The sequence below is a fragment of the Alligator mississippiensis genome, chromosome 7 (genome assembly GCF_030867095.1).
Source record: "Alligator mississippiensis isolate rAllMis1 chromosome 7, rAllMis1, whole genome shotgun sequence".
Lineage (NCBI taxonomy): Eukaryota > Metazoa > Chordata > Crocodylia > Alligatoridae > Alligator > Alligator mississippiensis.
Genome location: NC_081830.1, coordinates 39,404,613 through 39,427,615, shown reverse-complemented (window position 1 = coordinate 39,427,615; position 23,003 = coordinate 39,404,613). Strand labels below are relative to the sequence as shown.

Sequence of the window (23,003 nt, the reverse complement as noted above, 5' to 3'; positions counted from 1 at the left end):
GGATTGTTTGTTTTGGGCTGGGGGTTAAGTGTTTTCCTCTTAAGACCATTTACAAATCTTAGAAAATTAAAACAATTATGCTCTTCAACCTGGTAATTAAGACTGTAAATGTACACAGCAATTATGGGGTTTTCTTGTCTTTAAAAGCACACATGAAACTTGGAGTGTTTATAGCTATGCACTGGGAGTGCTGGTGGTGGGGCACTATAATTAGAACAGTACCGAGAGCTGCTCTACTTAAAGCACCTGGAGCATCACATGTATCAGCATCCCTGCACTGAAAAATGGTGGCAGGTGTGCTTTAACTAAAGCTTGTTGAACAAGCTTTGGATAAAGTGCCCTCAATGCCATTTTTCAGCACGGGGACACTGATACACATGATGCTGGAGTCTGCTGGAGCATTGTAATTGTCATGCTTTAGCAGACTCTATCAGTGTCTTTACAGTGCATCAGAGCAGCCTCGCTACATGTGTACAGGCAGTCCTCGACTTGAGACATTTCGAGTTACAACGAATGGCACTTCCAACGTTTAAAATTTGTCAGCCTGTTTCAGCTTTCTGACGTCAGTTTCAACTTTACGGTGCTTGATCTAACAAGTTCGCTGTGTTGCCCATCTCCCTGGAGAACATCTGTCCAAGCTTTCTTGGACATTTCCTTTAAGAAAGCAGACAAGACTCCAGAAAAACCTGCAGCCAAAACTCCTGAGAAGACTCCAGCCAAGAACCCTTCAAAAAGTCCAGCAAAGTCATTTCAAATAAGTCCTTCCAAATCAATATGATTGCTATTTACAATATAAATACATTAATGTAGCTATATTACTCATCTGTAATTGATTGAGTACCAAATTCTGGGTTATTTTTGGTGAAAATAGGATATTGGGCTGTTGTTCAGGAACCAATCACCCATTTATAACATTGTTTCTATGGGAAAATCAGTTCCGAGTTACAACGTTTTGACTTAAGATGTGGTTTTCAGGAACTAATTGTGTGGTAAGTCCTAGGACCACCTGTATAGGTGCCCTTGGCCTCAACCAATTACTCACTTTTCTGTTTTGTACTATGCTTATTTAGGAACATACTTTTATTTTGTTGTCTTTAGAAAAGACAGTAAATGTTGGTTTGTGCTGAGACCAGTTACCACACAGTTTCCTGTCAGATACATGATATTTTACTGAACTAGACTGGAAATTGCAAATTACAGATTTGAGGTCAGTAATTACTGGGTCAAAGTGAGAGTAACAAGTGCCCAAAATCTTTGAACAGATTTACAGACTCTTTCATATATATTGCCCTGTTTATTTGCCAGCCATTTTACCTGTTTTGTAGACTTCTCATTTCCAAACACTTAAAGCAGAATCTTATCTTAATTAAAGCAGTAACCTCATATTTTACCTTTTGTTCTTTGTTGTTTCAGAAACAAGATCGCCATGGCCACAGAAATCGGCTCTCCACCCCGGTTTTTCCATATGCCGAGGTTCCAGCATCAGGCACCTCGGCAGCTGTTTTACAAGAGACCTGATTTTGCGCAGCAACAAGCAATGCAGCAACTCACCTTTGATGGGAAACGGATGAGAAAAGCTGTCAACAGAAAAACCATAGACTATAATCCCTCTGTAATTAAATATTTGGAGGTATGTCCTGTTAGTTTACTATACTTATGTCTGAATAGTTATTTCCTGAAATGGAGTATTCAAATTTCAGATGGCTAGAGAGCAGTTTGAATAATTGAATATTATTCATACAATGCTGTAGTTGCACTCAAGCTTATAAGTGTTGTAATTCAGTGTGGATAAAAGAGAGGTCATTCTGTCTGAATAAAATCACCAGGGGTACATATTTTTAGTAGGCTGCAGAAAACTATATGCTGTTACATAATGGTTTTCTTTGAATTTTTGTTCGGAAAAGAAATAACATGCTGGATTTTGACATTCAAGATGATGTACATTTAGGGTAATGTAAAGAACGTTATTAGTCCGTCAACTTCTGTTTTTTTATTGGGTGAAGAACATTTTTTTAAAAATGCGCAACAGAAAAATAATTGTCACTTTTTATTAGGTTGCTTCCATGAGTGAAGAGTATAGTACAGATCATACTACAAGTAGTACCTGAAGCAACGTCATGCAGTCTTAATGTCTGTGAAGCTACTTTGAACCAAGTGTTGTTGATGAAATCTTTGCAAGAGGAATGCTTTCCAAATAATGTAGCAGTCTTAACTTGTAATAAAACTACAAGTTTTTGCTACATTCATGGCTCAAAGGACATATTCTGTGATAAAAAATCTAAATGATTAAAAATAGAAATATGTATTGTGAATGCTGAAAGAAGCTTAATTGCAAAAGTTAAGTTATAACAACTTGGATGTCTTTCATTGTAGACAGCTTACAGTTGCAACTGTGGGAAGGTATTTTAACTGTTATTATTTAAAGCATTCATGGAGGAGCTAATGATATTATAGTAGTGTTCCCATAAGTTTCATTTGACAGACCACAATTAAAAAAAAAAAAAAAGAACTCCAGCAAAAAGAAAAACAGTTGGTGTAATCTATGTCACCTTTTTACCTGTGCAAAAATGTATTGATCTAGAAATTTGTAGATTTTTTTTTTTTTAATTGGATTGCAAACTGTATTTTAGATTAAATATTTTTAAGGTTACTGCATTTTGAAAAAGAGGTTACTATATCAATTTGTAACTTCTAGATCCAGATTTTGTAGCTGTCATTATAGTGTTACATTTTTGTGGAAAATATTTATTTACATTTTAACTTCAACTTAAGATCATTAATTCACAGTCAAAGTTGGATTGAACCTACCTCAAGTTAAGTAGGGTGACCCCTTTATTTAGCCAGCCTGTAGATAATGTCCTGTCTAATTATTAGATATGCTGGTGATGGTTGCTTTAGAAATTCTTTTGTATTTATGGGGTTTTTTTTGCCTCCTGGCCTTTGAAGCTCTACCCATCTGAGTACATTGTCTGCTCTCAATATGCTGGCCACAAAAGCATCCCTTTCAGCCAGGTATCACTGGAAGGAGACTCCCTTAAGGCTAGGGGCCGAAATTACACACAAACCAGTATAAATGATCAGAAACTGGTTCAACGCTGTAACACAACAGAAGTTCAGTGCACATAAACCACTTTCAAAATGGCTGAAACCAGTTTAAGATAAATGGATTTAACCTAAATTAGATAAGTGATACTACATCTATCCAGGTTTATTGAACTTCTGTCCCAGATCCCTTCCAGATTCAAGTCAGCTCTTAGTCTCCTAGCATCCCAGGATGTTTTGTACCTCCCCTGCAACACCTCTCCTCCTTCTTCTCCTCCCCCCCCCCCCAGCTTCTGGCCTAGGCTACTGCAGGCATGTGGCTGCATTTCCCGAATCAAAAGTGAATGTCTGTTCACTTGCTTATCGATTCAATCTATGCAGCTTAGACTGACCTGCAAGGATTGAATTGATTCAGCCTTGGGCTTTTTGAGTGTCTGTACTTAGCCCAAAAGATTGTTAACACAGATCCTAGGTTATGTAGATTGATTACTGCAGAGCAAAGCTCTTGTAAGAGCTGAAGGTATTGCTTGTATAGGAATGTCCATTCTTAGCGACCTAAAAAACAGGAGACCAGTTTTGTGTCTCCTTTGGGTAATGCAACTTACTAAACTACCTTTCAATGTTTTATGTACAATTTTTACTTTAGGATACGCAGTACATGGAGAGTAGTGGTCACAACCATGACTGAAGCCTTTGGATGCTGTTATAACAAATAGTTCAGATATTAAATTTTCCTTAAAATCCTTTACCATCTCCCTTCTGCCTAAGGATGTAAAGTCTACAAGTCAAAGCCAAAAATTTTCTACTTGAATTTATTTCAGAACTTACTCAATGGATGCAGCATTTCTCAACCATGCTCTTCGTAAAATTCTTCCTGTTTTGTTCTGCTCAGTAACATTTGAATGCATCATTAATGTCAGCTTTTTTGTTTTTTTACAGAATAGAGTATGGCAAAGAGACCAGCGAGACATGAGAGCAATCCAGCCTGATGCAGGATATTATAACGATGTAAGTAAATCCTTTCTCCATGTTGAAATTTTTTTGTGGACAATAATACTCTTCTCCCTAAAATGTAAAATTCTACCTGTGTAACACCAAGTTAATTTTTGCCTTTGAGAGGTGACAAAAATGTTTGTGTCATACTGTATTACCCTGCACTAAAGAAATGTTTGTCCCAGGAAGAGAGCCTGGTGGCTTGGTGGGCTTACTCGGAGTTATTCAGTTCTCTTTTAGCATAACAGGTTTGCTAAAGCCCGTGTTGAAAGGTTGTTTGCATTTGAGATGGCTCAGCATGTGTCTGTGAGATGGAAAAGAAAAATCTTCTAAACAGACATTTTCAGTTTCACTGATTTATTTCTTTTCAAAAACAGGGTTTTTGGACTTTCCTGCTTTTTCATTGTTTCCAAGGTTACAGATTGAAACTGTAGCTAATGTTCTTGTTTCTTTCCTCTTTTGCAGCTGGTCCCTCCTATTGGAATGCTGAATAACCCTATGAATGCTGTAACAACAAAATTTGTTAGGACATCTACCAATAAAGTAAAATGTCCAGTGTTTGTTGTCAGGGTAAGTATTGTGTTGGCTTTGCCTAGAGAGTTATTCTCCAGCTTGCTAACTTGTAATCAACAGCATACTTCTTAGTTAAAGAGAAAAGCTAGATAAAAAAATAAAAACTGATTAGCAGGGAAAAGGTGTGTGCACTTAAAGGCTTTCAGAAACAGAATTGATGTGCCTCACCTCTTTCACAGAGATCTTGGAAAATGAGGTGTTAAGTATAAGTCAGGTTTATTTTTGTCATTTGCATGGTCTGATTTCTTCAAAGCCATTTTTGTCAGTGTTCCTAAATACTGACTTCAGTGGCCATCTACAGGCAAAAGAGGCCATCTAAAGGCAGCATCCTTGTAGGTTCAGCAGTGCTCTGCTGTCTAGCACTACGGAAGAAAGAGACTTGGGGGTCATCATTGACCACAAGATGAACATGAGCCTTTACTAGCCACAGCATCACATTGAAGCGACCAAAATGCTGGCTTGCATCCATAGATGCTACTCAAGCAAATCCCAGGACATCATTCTCCCCTTGTACTCCGCCTTGGTAAGGCCGCAGCTGGAGTACCGCGTCCAGTTTTGGGCCCCACAATTCAAAAAGGATGTGGAGAAGCGAGAGAGAGAGTCCAGAGAAGAGCCATGCACATGATCAGAGGTCAGGAAAACAGACCTTACGACAACAGGCTGAAAGCTATGGGGCTCTTTAGCCTGGAAAAGCGCAGGCTCAGGAGTGATCTGATAGCCACCTATAAGTTTATCAGGGGTGACCACCCATGTCTGGGAGAACGTTTGTTCACCAGAGCGCCCCAAGGGATGGTGAGGTCGAACGGTTATAAACTACTGCAAGACCATTTCAGGCTGGACATAAGGAAGAATTTCTTTACTGTCTGAGCCCCCAAGGTCTGGAATAGCCTGCCATCAGAGGTGGTTCATGCCACCTACTTTGAACACCTTCAAGAGAAAATTGGATGCTTATCTTGCTGGGATCCTATGACCCCAGCTGACTTCCTGCCTTTTGGGCAGGGGGCTGGACTCGATGATCCTCTGAGGTCCCTTCCAGCCCTAATGTCTAAGAAATCTATGAGGTAGTTTGGTCCCCATGTCTGTTTCACCCTTGCACTCTCTGTCAGACTTCCAGCAAGGGTATCATGGTACTAAGTAATAGTGTATTTGCTGTGGGCAGTTGACCAGTCATCTATATGAAATGGGTCTTGTGACTCCCAGTTTATTTCTAATGGATATGGCTCGGTCTAGACTGTCTTGGACTGGATTTGACCTGGTGTCACAGGTGTGAAAAGACCTACACCTATGCTCTATGCCTGTCCTTTGACTGTTTTTAGCTTGCCTTCCACTGCAGTCATAAAAATGCTCTAGCTACCCAGCTAACTGAGTGGTACCGAAGAAAAAGATCATGTTGCAACAATGCTAATTCAGCTGTTCTTTTGTAGTGGACTCCTGAAGGGAGACGTTTGGTTACTGGGGCTTCTAGTGGAGAGTTTACGCTATGGAATGGACTCACGTTCAACTTTGAAACAATATTACAAGTAAGTGTCTCTGGAGAGCTGTGTGCATCTTCCTGAATGTTCTAGCAAATGCATTTCCATTTGCCTCTCATGGGCTGGTGTTCTGAATACAGAACATCCCTTTATTCTGATCCTGATCTGACCCTGACTCCCATGCTAATTTTGGGCAATTTATTTAATTTTTCTAGCTCCATCTCCATGTTTGTAAACATACTTGCTCCTGTTAAAATACTGGGACACAAATATTTTGTTGTGATACTTTTTTTTTTAGACCAACTGTATAGTTGGAAGAGCTGTTGGATAAGCTTTCTGGCATCATGTGCCCTTGCTTAGCTCACATTGGGAGGATTTATAATTTTATAAAGTGCTCAAGAGACAAAATACAAGTAATATTCTTGTGAAGAGCAAACAATTGCCTTATGCACATGAGAATAGAAAATGTTTTTTTCTCTAAAGAGCTGGCAGCTCCAACTAGTCTTGATTTTTTTTAGAGTCTTTTGTCATAATTGGTAAATATGAACTTGTCTGCTAGAAATTCTGTTTCTGACTTTGCAGGCTCACGACAGCCCTGTAAGGGCCATGACTTGGTCACACAATGATATGTGGATGCTGACAGCAGACCACGGAGGATATGTGAAATACTGGCAGTCCAACATGAACAACGTCAAGATGTTCCAGGCACATAAGGAGGCGATTAGAGAGGCCAGGTTTATACACAATATACCATTTTCTGTAGTACCTATTGCCATGATTAGACTGTTCTCTAAATGTATTCTGGGTGCTGAAATGCATGGGCTCTGTCAGATTTTGGGAAATTTCCTGCACTACATAAACACAATATTTTCTTTTGTTTCCACATTCTCACCGTTTTGCTGGCACCTTTCTGAAGTAGTATTGTCCCAGTATCCGCCTCTGCAATATGTTAGAGATGTATTTGTCTGCCGCATTTTGCACTGGTATTCTTTTCATTTATATATGGTGACAATGTGTATCAGTTATTCCTTTTTATACATACTGTGTAAGACTACAATTTCATTCCAAATAAAGAATTCAGTCTTTAATAATCTAACTGAATAAAATATAAAGCCTTCAGAAATAAAACAGCTGCATAGTTCTCACAAAAGAATAAAAAGCTAAATAAAGTGAAGAACTGCTTGGCTTGGTGAAGCCAAGGTTTCCACTAATACTAAAGACCCACACAGATTGCCACATCCAGAAGTCTAATGTTAATACTGAATGGGTTCTTCAAGCTTTGAAAATGTAAGCATACTATTGAAAAGAAGACTGTAGGACATTCTCCTGGTTCAGTGTTGATGCCTCAGTTGTGAAAATGTCTATTTTATATGACAAATGGAATTTTAAGTGATACTTTCTCAGTAAGATGTAAATGAAAGATGTTTTCTAAAGTAAACCTGCATATAATCTTTTAGTAAGAAATGTAAATAGAAGAAATGTTTTTAAAGTAAGCCTGAAGAGGAGCTGCAGACCCAAATAAAGCTAAAGCAGTGTTTCTTCAGTTGTGGTGCTGGCCTTTCATGGTAAGAGGTTCACTGCCACAGAAACACTTTTTCCATTGAGGTCCCCATTTTCCTCTTTGATAAGATGCAGGATTTCTTGGCAGAGATTGATTACAAATAATACTTACATTGGATGCAGTTTTTGGTTGGTGTATCATGTTCATTCTCCAATATTTTAAGCCCCCTCCTGGTCATAAAGATCTGGGACTTCAAGGAGGCTGCTTTGGAATTAACTGAACAGACTCTTCTTTGGTCTTTTACTGCATCAAAAGAGGAATTGGCTGCCTGTCAGTTGCTGGAGATGTTCTGACCCAAATCACATGGTTAAACTCCCACCCTTTTCCCAGTGGCTTTCATCAAACAATATTGATCTGTATGGAAGCTTCTTCCATGGCTGTAGACTCCCTCTGTTCCTCCTCATGAGTAGAACATGCTTTATGTAAGAATTTTTTAACACCAGTTCAGCTGCAAGTAACAGTAGCCTCTTTCTTTTCTCCACCACCATTTAATTTTTGCTTCTTTTGCTGCAAGGCATCTGTGGCTGAAGAGGAAATTTGCTCTTGGTGCCATATCCCTATGCTTCTGCACAGGGTTACTTTCTGTATACAGCTGTCAACAGTATGGAAATCTAGGTCTCCATTTCCTGTTAAATCTTATATATGTTGCTGTTGGTCCCACAGTACTGCTGGATGCATTCATAGGTAGGGTAGAATTAAGTATAATTTTCTATTTTTTTCCTATTTGGCTGGGAACTGAAGTGCAGGAGTAAATCATATGCTAAATTCAGAGTATTGTGCAGACACCATGTTCACTTAAAGGTCCCTATGTTCAAATGCATCCGTCAGTGTATAACACCTTACAGTTTAATTTTGCCCTGTCTGAGAAGCATAGATAATCTGCTAAATGCTGACTTCTTTCCCCTGCTGTGTGTCTTCATGTAACAGTTTCTCACCCACGGATAATAAATTTGCTACATGCTCTGATGACGGCACTGTTAGAATCTGGGACTTTCTACGTTGCCATGAGGAGAGAATTCTTCGAGGTATGTGTACAAATAGTACTGATTGGGGTATTTCAAGAGGGGGAAAGCTTCTTGTAATTAATTTTTTCACAATACAGAACAACCAGCTTATGTCCATTTTTGTATAACATCCCTACCTTAAATCTTTCAAGCATATCTTTCAGTTGGTGCCTGCTGCTATTGGTATCTCCCAGTATACAGCTAGACAGGCATTCAGATTTACATTATCTTATGTCAACACCTGTTTAAATTCTAGCTTTTGGATATAAGGATGCTTTCCTACTCCTAGTGTTGGAAGAAGCAGCAGTTAGAAAGGCAGAGATATTCTTAATCTTTCTTCAGTGTTTAATCATTAACATTTGCTCAAGAACACACACATGCTCATGCAGAATGTGCTGTTTTTCAAGGAAGTAACTCTGGAAGCACTCATTTCACTCAGGTTTATTCAAAGGGAAATCGGTCCTGTTTATCAATTCCAAAGGGAAACATTTCATTAGATAGGCAAAACATTTGCACTTTGACCCCACCAAACGCTGTACACCGGAAATGTATTGGCTTCTGAATTCCATAGTTGCTGTCCAGCATCTACATGAAGAAACTTCTGCTTCTTTTCTTCTAGTTACTGTTCAGGGGTCTTCTACCTCCTTTTCTTCAAGCGTGTTAATTAGCGGTCATAATGTATACGAACTGTCCTTTCTCTTGGAAAATGTCACTTAGTTTTGACTGTATTGGATCATTTTCATATGTTGGAATACTACATAATATAGTACAGTTAATGGGATAAAACCATGAAGGGCTGTATAAACACAGCCTTCATACCATGGTATATTGACAGGATGCTGGCATCCAGACAGACAACAGAGAAAGATGCACCTTGAAACGCTGGGATTTTTGGCCTCAGTGTCTGAACTTATTTGACACATTTTTTTCCGGTGAAAAAGGATTTAAAAAATCTTAAGTTTCATACTTGGACATGCATTGTGGGGTTTTTTATAAAGCAAAAGGCTCCTGCTTCTCTTGGCTTTTAGACTCTGTTCTAATGATACAGATTTGTTATTTCTTTGAATTCCATTATTATGAAGAAACATCAGGCTCCCATAGCCTTGCAGTGATTTTTTTCCAGCAAAAAAACATTGACCGCAGGAAGCTCCATTTGTCTCAGGAGTTAGCAGACATTTCTAGGACACATCACTTTTATTTTTTAAACCCAAAGCATCCACCGGTTTGGAGACTTGTGATGGGTGCTCTATAAAGGATCAAATTCTGGATTGAGTGATACCCAATGCAGTCACTCTAACTGTTCAGTTAGATTATACAGCAGAAACAGGGATTGTATCGCTACAGAGTTTAGTCTAGCATGTGAGTCGTAATAAACTCCTGAACTCTTACCTATCATCCTTCTTGCATGGAGGTCTCTTAAACAAGGAAACAAAAGCATTTCAGACTTGTATGTAATGGTACTTGCACCGGATTTCTTTCTTTTATGTGAAGGTTGGGACTGTATGTTCATTCCATAAATAGAATTATTTTTTATTTTTTAAATACATCATAACTGTTTTTGTAATCTACCATATTTATATTTTTAAATAGTTCTATTAAGCAAATAACATTTACTGTATAATTTTATTTAGTGTATGTATAGTGCACTTTTACAAAGCTGATGTAAATGAGCAGTATTGTCAGATCTTCACAACCCAATATGCAGATTCTCACAAAAACTTTTGTTGCTGTTTACTGAACAACAACAGAAAACACTTTTTAAAAGTGATGAGAAAATAAACTTTTTTTTGGCAGTGGGTGGGTAAGGAGAAAGCTGGACTCTTCATTGTCCAGTTCTCTTACTCCAGTAACCAACTTAAAAGAATTGCACGAGAGCCTCCCTTCCTGGGTAGAAAAAGATGCATCATGATCTTCAGGGTGGCAGTTGAAAATCTTTTAGCTACTACTATACCAAGTTAATCTTCAGACCTTTCTTCATTTTCTCCCTACACGTTGAGCTTTTGTGCCTTATTTAGGATGATTGCCAGGAAAAATATTGGTTTATTACAGAATTTTAAAGGTTCTGCCACTGGTGCTGGAAGGTTCCTGTAAGCTGCAGGTTGTAATGTTAGAGTTAATTAAAAATGACTGGTAGGCCAAGCTATGTTTGGTGCACTATATAGTCATGTCTGTATATACTGATGCTGTACTTCCTTTTCTCACACAAGCCATTTCTTAGGTGTTCCAGTAAATACTAATGCTTTTGAAGTTCAGCATAACTAAAGCAGAGCCTCAGTGTAGTTTAGGCTCAAAACTGACTTTTAAAGTTTTACCCTATCCTCCCAGCTAATAAATATCTATATATAAAAGTCATTGCAACCACTCCTTAATTTTCAAAAAATGTTGCAACTGTGAGAGACTATTTCCTTTATGCCTTCCTATTGATTCTGTAGCAACAAGCTAATGAATTGTATTTGAAAACAAGCCAGATGATCTTTTGTAATTCACTGCCATGTCATTAAATCAGGGTTCCTGTTTACTCCTAGCCTAGCAGTACCAAAGTGCAAAGGCAGTGGACCAAACTCTTGCTTGATAAGATAAGACTCCTTGTGACTTAATATATTTTCTGTATTACAGTAGACAGGAGCAGCTTACTCTCCACGTTGGGTGGAGAAAGGCTTCAGGTTGACCTCTAGAAACATTTCTAGCCAGTTCTAACTAGTGTTGAACTGACTGTTAATTGGGAATGGGGGAGCACAAGATTGACTGAGGAGGAAAGAAGGATGGAGTTCTTCAGTCTCTGGAGGAGAATTTGCAGTATTCCAGTGATATTTTTTCTGACATACTTTATTACTATCTTAAATTAAGCCAGAATCCCTTTGGCTATATTAGACAAATGGGGCAATTGTTCTTTGCCATTTTGTCAAATGTAGATGATGATAGTGATCTGCTTGTGCCCTGCTTTGCTTTTCTTACAATGTAATGTTTTAAGTGTTTGTTTTTTTTTTGTTGTTTTTTTTTACTCTAACCCAGATTCACCTAGCTTAAATTGTCAGCTTTTACTCTTTGAATGTCATTCTTTCCCCATTTCTTCAATCATAGTAGTCTTTCAAAACAGTTATTTTTATACATTAAAAATTAATCTTTTTAAAAAGTCTTTTCAGTATTTTGTCCTTTTTGCTTATGGCATATAATAAAGGAACAGTTTTTCCCTTTACAGACCACCTTTATGTAACTTATTTGTAAGGGTACTTTTATGTTGAAATGAATAGCAGTACAGCAGCATTTTAAGTAATGGTCCTTTGTTTTCTGTTCACTTATGTGTTGAACTTCCACTTGTCCATTTTCTTCTGTTTTACCCTAAACCGAAGCTGGGATTGGGCAGTCCTGACCCATTTTAAATAATATAGTGTTAATTTTTTGAAGTAGCAACCATGTAACATGAATTAGTAGAAAACTAAAATGGACCTGTTTAGTGTCGGCACAGTTTTGACACAATGTATACTTTGTATAAACATAGTTTGATAACAAGCAAGTGGTGCAAAGAGAACTATGAAAGACCAGTATATGTGGGGGTGGGGGTGGGGGATGTTGTATTAGTCTTTAAGGTCTTTGCAAGGCCATTTCTAATGATGGGAAATAAACAAAAATTAGAAAAAACCTTCAGAAATGCAACATTTGTGTTTCTGGCATCCCGTTTCCTTCTGACCACTTCTCTGTTTGCACTTCTGTAGCAGTGTTACGTATGAAGGGACATTATTGCTGATAAAGTTTTGAAGACTTATTTATTTATTTATTTATTTTAAAGATTCAGGTGGTCACTTGATTTGTCTGATGTCTTAAATCTCAGGATATTTGTCTTGGACCGATATGGCAAGAAAGGCATATAAACACCTTTCATTGTAAAATTGCCATTTCTAAATTGCACCTAGCAGTATGAACAGAAATCAGTGGTAAAGACATGCCATTTTTCTTGAATTCTTAGATCCTACATTACTGTAGAATATGTTGCCATTGTATATAATGTTTCAACCATAGTATATAATGTTTCATCCATAGTTTTCAGTATGCTTCAAGGTGTCTCTTCAGGCTCTTCTTTTTAAACAAGATTATACTGTCTTTTTTAATAGGGACTCTTAAAGACTTATCAAATAGGTTTTAGTCATTGTAAAGGTTTTACTTATCGTAAAAGTCCACCCTATCTGGGACATCCAGATTTGGATTGAGTTGTGACCTAAAGTGTGTATGCAGTAATTTGTCAAACTTTAAGGGGTTTTGTTTTGGTTTGGTTTTTTTTAAATCTTAAGCCAAAAGCAGATTAGGAAACAAAGCTTTTCCACTGCTTTAAAGTTTTTGGAGCCATAATCCAGAACAGAATAAATGCTACATTGAACACCTTTTCTCCTTCTCTGGGTTCTTAAATTTTTTTTTATTTATTTTTTTTTAAAGAGCCATATTGCCATTTTTGGTTTTGTGTGGTGTTCTGATTGGGTCACCACTTGTGATGGCATAAGTAGTCCTAAAAGTACTGGTCTGAGAAATTTACATACATGCTTCCTATATTCCCTGCAAATGCACTTTAAAACATCCTAGCATTAAGATATGATTCATTTCTTTAAGATTCAAGAGTAAGTACCAGACAGCCTATTGTGCACATAGTTGAAATGCAGACTGACATGGTCATGCATGCATTTCTTATTTTGGAGGGGGGCAGGGAAAGAGCAATTCCAGATTTTCTATGCATTTTATTGTATCAGGCACTAGACAACTTTAGTATTCATATGTCCCCATAAAATTAGTATGAATGTAAGAACTGCAATACTACGTTAGACCAAGGATCCATCTAGCCCAGTATCCTCTGTCTGGCAGTGGTAGGGGTGGATGCTTTAGAGGCACCTATTGAACCAAATATATCTGGAGTGATCTATCCCCTATTCATTGTTCTCCCTGACATCCACCATTATTGGATATTCCAGCAGAAACCTTTCTAACTGTTCTGTTCAAAAGTCATTAATAGATCTATCATCTATTCATCCATGAATTTATTCAGTGCCCCCTCCCCTTCTGCCCCCTCCCTTTTTTTTTTTTGAACCTGGCCATTGTGTCTGCCTCCACCACCTCCTGTGACAGTGAACTGCACCATTTAACTATATGTTGCATTAAAAAGTACTTTCATTAGTTTTAAACCTGTTTCCTGTTAGTTTTGGCAGGTTCCCCCTAGTTCTAGTATTCTAGGACTTGGTGAATAACAGTTCCCTCTTCACTTGGTCCATAACCTTCATGATTTTGTGGACCTCTCATATCCCTCCTCAACCGTATCCTTTCCAAGCTGAAGAGTCCTAGCCTTTTTATTCTCTTTTGGTATGGCAACTGCTCCATACCCCTGATCATTTTGCTTGCCTTTGTCTGTACCTTTTCCAATTCTATTGCATCCTTTTTTGACATGTGGAGACCAGAACTCTACATTATATTCAAGAGGTGGTCACACCCTGGATTTGTGTAGTGATATAATGATGTTCTCTGTTTTAGTTTTAGTTCCCTTCTTAATGATAGCCAGCATTTTATTGTTTTTTCTGGTTGCCACTGCACATGGAGCTGACTTTTTAGAGAACTATCTACAATGACTGCAAGGTCTCTTTCCTGAGTCATAACAGCTAGTTCAGAACCCAGCATTGTGTATATATACTTGAGGCTCTTTCCCTAGGTGTATTTTCCTTGCACTTGTCAGTATTGAAGTCCATCTGCCACTTTTTGTGCCCACTTACTTAGCTTGGTGAGATCTTTCTGCAGCTTGCTTCTATCAGCCTGGGACTTAACTATGCAGCATATTTTGGTATCATCTGCAAATTTGGATATTTGACTGTGCAGCCCCATTTTCAGATCCCTGATGAAAATGGTGAACAGAATTGGACCCAGCACAGATCCCTGTGGGACCCACATTTGTCTTCCCTCCATCCTAAAAAATAACCATTTAGCCCTACCCTTTGCTTGCTTGCTTGCTTGCTTGCTTTTAATAGCTCTCAGTCCACAAAAGAACCTTCCCTTCAACCCCATGGCAACTCAGTTTTTCTAAAAGCCTTTGGTGTGGAAACTTCTCAAAGGTTTTTGAAAGTCCAGATATTTTATATAAACTGGATCCCCCTTGTCCACATGTTTGTTAATACCCTCAAAGAATTCCAGCAGATTGAGGCAGGATTTCCCTTCACAAAAATCACGCTGACTTTTCCCTAGAAAAATATATTTATTTGTCCATGAGATTGCTGATATTATTCTTTATTATAGATTCTACCAACTTGCCAGGGATGGAAGTGAGACTTACTGGTTTGTAGTTCCCAGGGTCACCTCTGGAGCCCTTTTTGAAGATGGGGTGTTATGTTGGCAACTGGCCAGTTGTCTGGCACAGAGGTCATTTGTAACAGTAGGTTACATACCATTGCCAACAGTTCTGGCAGTGTCACCTCTTAGTTCCTTCAGTCCTGCAAAAATTCTGTGTGCATGTGCGTGCACATGCATACATTCTGAAACAGAAATCTCCTGCTTGTACTTTTTTATTAAATTGCACAGTACTCTATTAGCAATCTAATTTCATTACCTTTGAAGAAATTTGTTTTCCTACTTTTGTGTGCTCTGCTTCTGGACCTTTGTTTCATAGTAATATACCTTCAAAGTGTCTTGACTTTTATCCTTTTTACAATTCAGTTCATGTATCCCAACTATCTCAGCCTAGAGGCAAAGCCTGAGTTTTCATGTAAGTAATGTTTTTTTTTGTTTATTTCTTTGTTTTATTTTTTCCCTACCATCACAACATTTCTTAGCTGTGTTCTGAAGAAATGTAGCCTCAAGAATTGAAATCCTGAGAATCAAAATTCTTGAGTCCTACAGAATTCCTGTGTCTACATTAACTTGCTCTTTAGCATCGGACAGCGCTTACATCTATGTACTTCAGTTTACTTCTGTAATTACTCCATCTTCAGTGATGTAATTTAAAAACTAAGGAATTTCTTGCCCTAATTGCTTTTAAATAATTAAAGAATTTCTGGGAGTCTCCACAGATGCTTGCATAGGAAAAAATTTTAATCCTTCAGGAATTGTTTCTCCTTAGAATGCATAATTGTGAACAGTGTTTTCCTGGCTTATTTCTTGAGCATTACTGGAACTAATTAGCCCTTACAACACTAATATTATTTTCTTCCTCACTTTCAATGTGCCATTGGCCTTAATTGTAGTGCAATTTTTATAGCTAAAGAAATTCTGAAGGAGTAAGTCTTTTGTGAATAGATATCCTGGGCTGCCATCTTTTTGATTTTGGGCTAAAATTTAAAAAAATGGAGATATTTTCCTTTGCCTTCCTCACATAATTCAGAGTAAACCATTGAGATACAGCTGCATGCCTATTTTATCTGTCCCACGGTTTGCACATTTAAGGGGAGAGGCTCAAAGGTTAGGTGGGAATAGGTAACATTTAACACTTGAACACCTTTCCTAATATAGACAAACTTCTTGGGCACATATATCTTTTTTTTTTTTGGCTGCTGCTTTGCAGCCATCGCTGAGAATGCTCCTGGGATAGGATCCTGAAGCTATCTATGGTTGCTGGACTCTTACGAATCTGCTGCTGTTCTTGCAACCCATCTTAATATCATTTTCATTCAGAAAGTGAAATGGGACACTTGTAGCTTTGAGATGATAGTTCTGCTCAGGTGAGCTGCTAATTGCTAAGCAGCCTGCTAATCATCACAAAAACAAGAGTAATTTATATTATGACAGTTCTGCCTAGTGTTGCAACAGATCTTTAATGTAATATACATTTGGACTCTTAGACTAGATAGTACTTCTGCATTGTCAGCAATTTGGGGGGGGTTAAGTGGAAGAAGCCCTTGCCATCATTCCACAGTAGTTCTTAGCACTGGATAAGTGACTTACAGAGGGAATAGCATCTAATCCTCCTTACCCAGCACATGCCATTTCATGCTTTTGTTTTGAATGAATCTTTAGGTCAAAGGTAGACTCACAGGCCCTCTATGTGGAACATGCAATTTCTGGGTTTCAGGCACCCTCCACAAAAAAAATTACTTGACTGTTTATCTTGTCTCACTTAAGTCTCAGTCAAGTTGTCTGTTTAGAATTTGTGGCTGTCTTTTTGTACGAAGTGTGTGTGTTGGGGGTTTAAGTACAATGAGGTTGATAGCTCATAGGAGGGAAAGTTTTGTTTTAAAACAACAAAGTATTAAAAATTGATCAGAGTCTTTTTCAATACAAAAAAAAGCCCCTTCCTGTGAGTGTTCTGCAAAAATGGCATTAAAGATTCCTTCCTTTGGTCTTTTATTCCTATACAAGAAGTTTGAATTGCATCATAGAATGAGATGTTCTTAAGCTATTCCTATTGAGAGAGCCTGCAACCGGAAACACCCTCCCCTGTTTTTTGTTACGCTACTATAAAATATGGCTGATATGATCCCAACTCTGGGGAAAGCTAAGAAAATTAATGTAGCTTTGATAAAATTAGGTATAAAAATTACATTGTTGCAATGATATGGCCATGTATTTAAGTATTATTAGGGACTGGAGAAGTTAAGGTTTTCATAGTAATATAAATTTTACCACATTGTATTCTGCAGGTGTATTAACATATGTTCTGTAGATCAGACATTTTAATTGGCTATGAAATAATAAATATTTCTTCAAAAAATGTTGACCTTACAGGAATTCTGTTTTTGGGAATTTAGTTCCCAACAGGAAATAAGGCCGAGTGTTTGCTAAGATTTTAACTTTCCAAGGCTTTGTTAAGTAAGCAATCATCTCCCATCACCCCTGCCTTGCTTTGGGATATATTGATGATTTGCCAGTGCCTTGACTCTTTCTGGACCCTTCCCATTACCTTTTCTTGGCCATGGCCAGCTAAAGGACTCCAGATCCATTTCTGTTGACTGTCCATTGTTTGTATATCCATGTATCCTCAGTTAGTCCAAATAAAATTCACTCTTTTTAAAATTGTTTTGCCTGCTGTCTTTGTTGGGCTACTTTGGCCATGGGGCATTGGTATTTGCGAACGTTTTTCTGTTTTGATTTGGAATGTTAGTTTCGTGCATTTTTGCCCAGTCACAGTGTATTTAATTTACATACATGTGATGCTTCATATTAGTTTTGAATGCCATTGACACTTCAAAGTTTGCTCAGAGTTATACTTCTCTGAGGAGCTTTGAGTACTTTCATAGTTAGTTCAGTAGGAGTTTTTTCTTTCTCAGACCTTTAGCTTTTAAAATGTTAATGCATGGCATATCATTGAATTCTTCATTAACTACTTGTGTAAACTTTACTGTTGCATTAGTAGCAGAAAGGAAGCTCGGCAAGTTAAAAAAATTCACATGCAGCCATACAGTATTTCACACGGGTAGGCATAATGCTGTGTCTTGGGTTTAGGAGAAGAGTATCTTTTGCCCTGGGAGGATATTTGTATGGATATGCCACCTGGAGCTATTAATATAAAAAGCAATAAAAGGGATTCCACAACTATGTCAGAAGTAAGAAGACCAAAGAAAGTGTAGGTCTCGTAATGTAAAAGGCAGTCTAGTTATAGATGATGCAGAGAAGGCTGAAGTATTTAATCTCTTTTTTTACTTAAGTCTTCACAAATAACCTACTAGGTGATGGGTGTAGTTAGCAGTAAAGATAAGGAAGGAGGCAAATAGCTTAGAGCAGTGGAAGAACAGGTTGTGGATTATTTAGAGATGCTAGATGCTTTTAGGTCAATAGGTCTGGATGGGATACAGCCTAGAGTACTGAAGGAAATCGGTTATTCTTTTTGAGAACTCATGGTGCAGTTCTGGATGATTGGGAAGGACAAATATGGTGCCCATCTTTAAGAATGGGAAGAAGAAGGACCCAGGGAATTACAGACCACCGACCTTGATACTTGGAAAGGTCATAGAGCCAGGTCCTCAAGGAATCTGTTTCAGAGGGAAAACAAGATGAACAGGACCAGCCAGCATAAATTCACCAAGGGCAACTTATGCCTAACCAACTTGATTTTCCTTCTATGATAAGGTGTCAGGCTCTGCAGATGTAGGGAAAGCAGTGGATGTGATGTACCTTGACTTTTAGCAAAGCTTTCAACACTCTCCCACAATATTCTCATTAATAAGCTAAGAAAATACAGATAAAATTAAAGTTTTGCAAGGTAGATAAACGACTAGTTGGATTGTTGCACTCAACTAGTCGTCAATGCCTCAATTTACAGTTGAAAGGCAGTATCAAATGTAGTTCCCTAGGTGTCTGTCCTGGGTCCAGTATTGTTTAACATCATAGTTAAATATTTAGACAATAGGATCGAGTGCATGCTTATCAGATGTGTAGATAAGTTGGATGGGAGTGACAGACCCTCTGGAGGATAGGTTAGGATCCAGAATGGCTTGGATAAACTGGAGAAATTTGATCAACCAAATCATCTGATGAAGTTCTGAAAGGACAAGTGCAAATTCCCTCATTGGTACAGAATAATAGCATTCACAAATACAGACTGAGGAATGATTGGTTATACTGCAGTACCAAAGAGAGAGAAGGTTATAGTGGACCATAAGCTGAGTATGAGCCAAAAGTATGTTCTTGTTGCCAAAAGAAAACCCATCTGCATACTGGGTTGTATTAATAGGAACATCTTTTGCAAATCAAGCAAAGTTATTCTTCTGCTTGATTCAGCACTGGTGAGACCTCAGAGTACTATGTCCAGCTGTGATCTGTCCCTCCCCTACCCTCTCGCAAGAAGGATGTGAACAGCAGATTTAGAAAGAGTCCTTTGGAGAATGACAAAAATGATTAGATATCTGGGAAACAAGGAAAGGCTGAAAAGTAGGACTGTTTAGTGTGGAGAAGGGAAGACCGCAGAGGAGATTTGATTAGTCTTCAGATACCTGAAGGGTGATTTATGAGAAGGATCTGGAGATTGACTTTTTCTTTTTGGCTTTTGGGGATAGGACTAGGAGCAGTGGTTTCAGGCTGCAGCAGAGGAAATTTAGGTTGGAGTTTCGGAGGAACTTCCTGACTGAGGATGGCTAAGGATTTGAACAGGCTACTAGGGAAGCTGTGGAATCTCCATCCCTGGAAATTTTCAAGAGCAGGTTAGAAAGGCACATGATTAGGATGGTTTAGTCAGGACTGATCCTGCCCTGAGTGGGCTAGACTGTAGGAGTTCCTGAGCTTCTTCCCATCCCTAACTTCCTATGATCCTAACTGATGTCATAAATATTTAAAATACATCTTAGAAGTGTCCATTAGAGCAGTCTAAACAGCTGACCCAGAGTACTTAAAGATTTTTCCTCAAAATGAAAGCCCAAGATGAAGGTTGTGCTGTCACCAAGCACATGAACATAGTTTGAGTAGCTCCTTGGATCTGTGAGCCCCATCACTTCAAGGCTGTGTACTAGATTATATTCCTGATTTCCAATGCCTTGTTAAGTGAACCATCTTCACTACCAAAGCACCATGTGCTTGAAGTGGTAAGTTTAAACTTAAGTTTTTTGAGGCACCATTTCACTCTAGACTGCTTTGCATCAAAGTTTTTTACATATGCTATTTGGACAGTATTAGGAACTGATTTGGATTAGCCTGTTATGGAACTAGTGTATTTGCATCTATGCTTGAATCACTTTGGGTTTAACCAGCTTTGCTCAAAGATACTGGTGCCATTTTTGCATGTCAGTCTGATATAGTGTTAAAGTAAGGTCAGAATTCTCATGGTGATACAGGATCCTTCATGTCCTGTTTTGTTGCAGATTTGATACCAGGCTTTTCACTGTTGTCTTTGGACCTGTCTTTGCCAAAGGTCTTTGGCACCATTGACACTTCCATCTCTCCGGAAGTGCAGTGCCTGTGTTAGGATGAAGGGTTGAAGTCCTGATGAGGCTGAAACTGCATTAGTCTCATTCCAGAGAGAATGAGGAACATCACTATAATATTTTTCTCTTTAAAATGTTTAAGCTTTCTTCTGGTTTCTTCCAGGTTTGGGTTGAACAGTGGGGTTTTGCTGGTCTGTGTTCCTCTTCTTTCTTCAAGAGACAATGTTTATAAGAGTCTGGGTTGCATTCCTTTTCCTAGTAAGGGTACTGTTTGCTTGTACTCTTCCCTGGATGACTGGTGCTAAAAAATGCTTCACATCCCTTTACCTCATTTTTTAATTTTTGGAGCAAAAAAGAGAATGCATTTGACTTCTGGACATAGCTTTCAAAATTTCTCATAATATCTATTTTGATTGAAAAAAGAAAAAAAGAGCAAGTTTTTGATGCAGAGCTTTTTGTCAATGACTCTGAGTACCTCGGAAATCTTCACATTGAAGTCAGTATCTCTGAAATGTTTTGGCTACATTTTCTTTAGAAGAAAATATTTAATCAGATGTTCTGATTATGGTCTCATTGAACTCATGGATTTTCAAGACTAAAAGTGGGAAAGTAGAGTTTATGGTGGGAAAGTAAATACCCTTTTAGACTCCATAATCCAAAAGCAATGCTGTGAGGTTGAAGGCGCTGAACTAGTCTGTTGCCTCTGATAAGGGGAGCTCACTGGTAAGGGCCTACCATTCCTGATATCGATTCCTGCAGGTATACGTGACTTCAGGCATTTGGCTTATAGATGAAAAAATTGCATTAAATAATATAATTATAGATTAATCTCAGGCTGTCATCTGGAATACCATACTCAGTTATAGATACCTTATTTAAAAAAAGTACAAGTTGTATGCACTATTTGATGCTGGTGATTATTAAAGTCCTGAAAAAGTGTACAAGAAGAGAGTGAAAAAGCTAGGAGTATTTTGTGTAGAGAAGAGATGAATAAAAGTGCCATGAGAAATTTACCATAATAACTAATTTTTTTTTTTTTTTAAATTAGAGACTCTCATAAAAAAGAGCAAGGGGACAACTATTAAAAATGCAAGGAAGAAAATTTAAAAATAACCACAGGTACTCCTCACTTAATGACCTACCTGTTTAATGACTGTGTGGATTTACGACCAGCTCTCCGAGCAGTCGGTATTGTATGAAACGTATTGTGGAAACAGCAGTGCAGCGTCTCAAGCCAAGGCACGCAGTATCAAGGGGCGGCTCCTCGCTTATCGACCAATTCGCTTAATGACCTAGTCGCAGGAACGGAACTCGGTCCTTAAGTGAGGAGTGCCTGTAATGGAATTTTGTTTTTATTCAACGTACAGTTAGAATGATAAATTTCATAGTCTATTTCTGAGTCTAATAATTGATGCATTTAATTTGGTAATTTTTTAAAGAAAAGCTTGAAAAGATATAAAACCCTTATGCTTTATATGGTGAGGCAGCCTTTTAGTAGTGGAGAATAGCAGGAAATGTTACCTATGCAGTAACTACATTTAGAACTGGTACTTACAGCAGGGATGTGTCATTGTCTGAATAATGACAGTTTTCAGCTGGTATTTGTCCTGGTCAGTAATGAACTAAATGGCTTGTTGGATGTTGTTCTGATCTTGCACGACTAATTCCTATGCATCTACTATGCAGTGGAGAAACTGTCTCAATTTAATCGGCTCAGGAAAATAATCTTGGTATTATTCTGAATAACTTGATGAAAGCCTCTGTTCAACTTGTATCTGTAAACAAAAAAAGGTTATGCAGCATAAAATGGATAGAAAATAATACAGATAATATATTTCCTGAGATTTGCCTCATCTGGGATAGTGTGGTCACACCCTTTCAAAAAGGATATTGCAGTGTTAGATAGTGGACAGTCAGAAACAGGAGGTGAGAGTGATTGAGTAGGTGGTGAAAAGGCTTCCATATGAAGAAAGATTGGAAATATTAACTTTAGGAAAGTGACAAATAAGCAGCATCATATCCATGCAAAACAACGGTATGGAGAAAGTGCAGTGGGACCTTGTGTTCATTAAACAGGAAGAGTAAAAGAACAAAGAGATATGCCCAATGACATAGAAGGGGGCAAATTCAAAACTGAGAAAATAGTTTTTCACACTACACATAGTTAGATTATGGGCTTGTTGTTACTTCATATTAAAGTTAAGAACTTAGAAAGATTCACAGAATGATTTGGAGATTTATATGGGTGTATATGTCCAAAATGCTTATAGCAAACATTAACAATAATGCCTAAACCCTTATGGTTCAGCAATTAAACTGATTGCTGTAAGATGTTCTCAGAAAACTTCCTCAGAGAAGCACTTTTCACTGATGTTTCTGGTGGCAGCAACTGTTGGAGACAAAATACTTGGATGAACTATGTATCATAGATGTATAAATGTATCATAGCAACTAGCTTAAAAAAGGCTAAGAGAATGATGGTTACCTTATGTCAGGGGTAGAAAATTATTTTGAGCGGGGGGCTGCTTACTGAGTTTTGGCAAGCTGT

The 23,003-nt window shown here is 38.0% G+C and overlaps 1 protein-coding gene across 9 annotated transcripts in view; it reads left to right on the top strand.

Moving 5' to 3' along the window:
* Nucleotides 1-23,003, top strand: part of WDR33 (WD repeat domain 33) — a 116,900-nt gene that overhangs the window by 34,110 nt on the left and 59,787 nt on the right. For 7 of the 9 annotated variants that reach the window (XM_059730890.1, XM_059730891.1, XM_059730892.1 and 4 more), the window contains 6 exons: nt 1,414-1,630; nt 3,982-4,050; nt 4,501-4,605; nt 6,033-6,128; nt 6,663-6,814; nt 8,569-8,666. In XM_059730890.1, coding sequence (XP_059586873.1) covers nt 1,427-1,630; nt 3,982-4,050; nt 4,501-4,605; nt 6,033-6,128; nt 6,663-6,814; nt 8,569-8,666 — 724 coding nt within the window. In that variant the 5' untranslated portion in view covers nt 1,414-1,426. The other 2 variants (XM_059730896.1, XM_059730895.1) reach the window with 2 other exon arrangements.